At 46.2% G+C, this 3,082-nt stretch overlaps 1 protein-coding gene across 1 annotated transcript; it reads left to right on the top strand.

Annotated features, from left to right (window-relative positions):
* Positions 1 to 271: 271 nt before the first annotated feature.
* On the top strand, positions 272 to 2,424 carry LOC108814402 (exocyst complex component EXO70A1). Its single transcript, XM_018586962.2, is given in 2 exon segments — positions 272 to 358; positions 361 to 2,424. Coding segments are annotated over 2 exon segments (1,890 nt in total). The 5' UTR covers positions 272 to 286; the 3' UTR covers positions 2,179 to 2,424.
* Positions 2,425 to 3,082: the final 658 nt, after the last annotated feature.

Below are 3,082 nucleotides of genomic sequence, written 5' to 3'. Positions count from 1 at the left end.
TAATCCAAACTCAAACCCGAATGTCGAGACTAATAGTGAGTGTCAAGTTAACAATTTAAGTTATTAACTTGCAAAATAGTATATGGTATGGATCAAAATGTGTCAATCGACTTTAAAAAGGCGCCTCTCGCATGACGGTTAAGAGCTGTTAAAAGCATACAAAGTTAAAACCCGGATGTGTTCTGCATTTAATTAATAACCCAAAAAGCATCTTTAAGCTCTTCTTCTACTGTTTCTCTCTCTCTCTCTCTCTCCACTTTTTGTCTGTATTCTCTCGTATGAAACCATGGAACCGCAGGAGCAAAACTCACGGAGCAGCGACGGAGACGACTGCTCCGTCTCCGGCTTCGACTCCGCCGAGAAAAAGTAATCATGAAATGGGACGCCACGGCGTCTGAAGAAGCGAGAGAGAAGATGATATTCACCGATCCGCAAGAAGTGAAGCTTTACCTCCACGCCGTCGACGAAATCCAACGGTACGTCTCCTCCTCCCCGGGAGAGGAGCTCGAGTCCCGTGCCAGCTCAGCGATCCAGATCGCCATGGCTCGCCTCGAAGACGAGTTCCGCAACATCCTCGTCTCCCACAGCTCCCCCATCAACTCCGACTCCCTAATGTCCTGTTCCTCCCACGTGGAAGTCGAAGAAGACAACAACAACAACAACGAAGAAGAAGATAATAATAATCAAGAAGAGGAAACGGATCTTCTCAAACGAACCGGGTCCAGCTCCAGCTCCAGTTCAGCTACCACTGTCCGGTTACCGACCGGACGGGGTAGCTACAGCAGATCCACGAGCAGCATACGCGAGATCGAGCTGATCCCGATCGACGCGGTCGTGTACTTAAGCTGGATCGCTCGCCGCATGGTCTCCGCGGGGTACCTCCGGGAGTGCATTCAAGTCTACGGCAGCGTCCGCAAATCCGCAGTGGACTCCTCCTTCCGGAGACTAGGGATCGAGAAGCTGAGCATCGGAGACGTCCAGAGGCTGAACTGGGAGGCCCTCGAGCAGAAGATCCGACGCTGGATCCGTGCCGCGAAGGTATGCGTGAGGGTGGTGTTCGCTAGCGAGAAGCTTTTATGCGAGCACGTGTTCGAGAGCGTGGGAGCTGTCAACATCCACGAGGCTTGCTTCATGGAGACAGTCAAAGGTCCGGCGATCCAGCTGTTTAACTTCGCCGAGGCGATAAGCATCAGCCGGAGATCGCCGGAGAAGCTGTTCAAGATACTCGATCTCCACGACGCTCTCATCGAGCTTTTGCCGGATATCGAGTCGGTGTTCGATCTGAAGTCTTCGGATTCGATAAGGGTTCAGGCTGCGGAGATACTCTCGAGGTTGGCGGAAGCTGCGAGGGGGATACTGTCGGAGTTCGAAAACGCTGTCTTGAGGGAGCCGTCGAGGGTTCCTGTCCCTGGAGGGACGATACATCCGTTGACTAGGTATGTGATGAACTACATTAGCTTGATCTCTGAGTACAGACCGACGTTGGTTGATCTCATCATGTCTAAACCGTCGAGGAACGCTACGGATACGAACGCGCCGGAGATGGATTTCTCGGAGGTTGAGAACAAAGGTCCGTTGGCTCTCCATCTGATCTGGATCATACTCATCCTACAGTTCAATCTCGAAGGGAAGTCTAAGTACTACAGAGATGCGGCTCTGTCGCATCTCTTTGTTATGAACAATGTGCACTACATTGTGCAGAAGATCAAAGGGTCGACGGAGCTAAGGGAAATGATCGGAGATCTTTACTTGAGGAAGCTAACGGGTAAGTTCAGGCAAGCCGCTACTTATTACCAAAGAGCCGCTTGGGTCAAAGTCTTGTATTGCTTGAGAGACGAAGGGTTAAGGACGAAGGGGAGCTTTGCATCAGGTGTATCCAGGAGTGCGTTGAGAGAGAGGTTTAAATCTTTCAATGCTCTGTTTGAGGAAGTTCATAGGGTTCAGTCACAGTGGCTTGTTCCGGATTCTCAGCTGAGGGAAGAGCTGAAGATTTCGATATTGGAGAAGCTTAGTCCGGCTTACAGATCGTTTCTTGGACGGTTCAGGAGCCATATAGAGAGCGGGAAACATCCGGAGAATTACATCAAGATCACTGTTGAAGAGCTAGAGACTGAGGTTCTTGACTTGTTCGAGGGGTTAACTGCAACTCAGCAGCATCAGAGAAGACGATCAGAATGAGGAGATAAGTGCTCTTTCTTTCTACTCTTTCTGAGTTTTAGAGCTTTACAAAAAAAAAACAGATTCTTTGAATTTTTTTTTCGCAATTTCGGGTTCTTTGCGTGAGAGCCAAGAACTAAAGCCAAGAAAGGACTGATTCAACCTTTGATTTTAATTGTTCAGATTCATGAGTTTGTAATGTTGTATGAACTTATAATATATCTGTTTGGTTACTTGCCAAATTCTTAGCTCTCATCTTTATTTGTTCATATGATGAAACTTATTGTGTCAATGTCATATTCCCTTTGTACGCTTATCTGCTATTGTTAGTTTTGGTTTTTATCCATTCATGTCCTTCGCAGACCAAAGAATAGGTTACAAGACAAAACCTAGCTCAAGTAAAAAATGAAACTTAGATTTACATTACATTAAGACAAAAAACATGGGACACAAACTAACACTATAACACTAAAGACAAAGGCTGCTTTGGTCTCTGACCTCTGTATTCTACAAACGTGACCTATGCGAATATATGTAGTAAAATTTGAGGTGTCCATAAAAGTAAAGACGTGTAAGTAGAAGATCAATTGTGACTACTGTCCCACAAATCTATTCCTTTTGTCTTCCTCCAAATCTTTGTCAGCTTGTAAAGATTTGGTTTCTGAGATGTTATTGACTTGTTGAGAAGGAAGCGGAGATGGTTTAATGAGGGTTAGTATGTAATGCTCCTTCTTAAACTCCCCTCTTGAATCACCAGATGATCCAGAGAACACATATGACATACCTACAAGAAGACAATGCTATTTGCTTACCTAGTCGAGTTCTGGGATGGAGTTCAGAGAGTACATATAACAAGTAGAATTGAGAAGAAGAGTAGTCGCCAAAAGGCAGGGATGATCCAAACGTTTTGCCAATGCTTGTTGTA

This window comes from Raphanus sativus, unplaced genomic scaffold, assembly GCF_000801105.2.
Source record: "Raphanus sativus cultivar WK10039 unplaced genomic scaffold, ASM80110v3 Scaffold1020, whole genome shotgun sequence".
Classification (NCBI taxonomy): Eukaryota; Viridiplantae; Streptophyta; class Magnoliopsida; order Brassicales; family Brassicaceae; genus Raphanus; species Raphanus sativus.
This window is presented reverse-complemented; position numbering and strand designations above follow the sequence as displayed.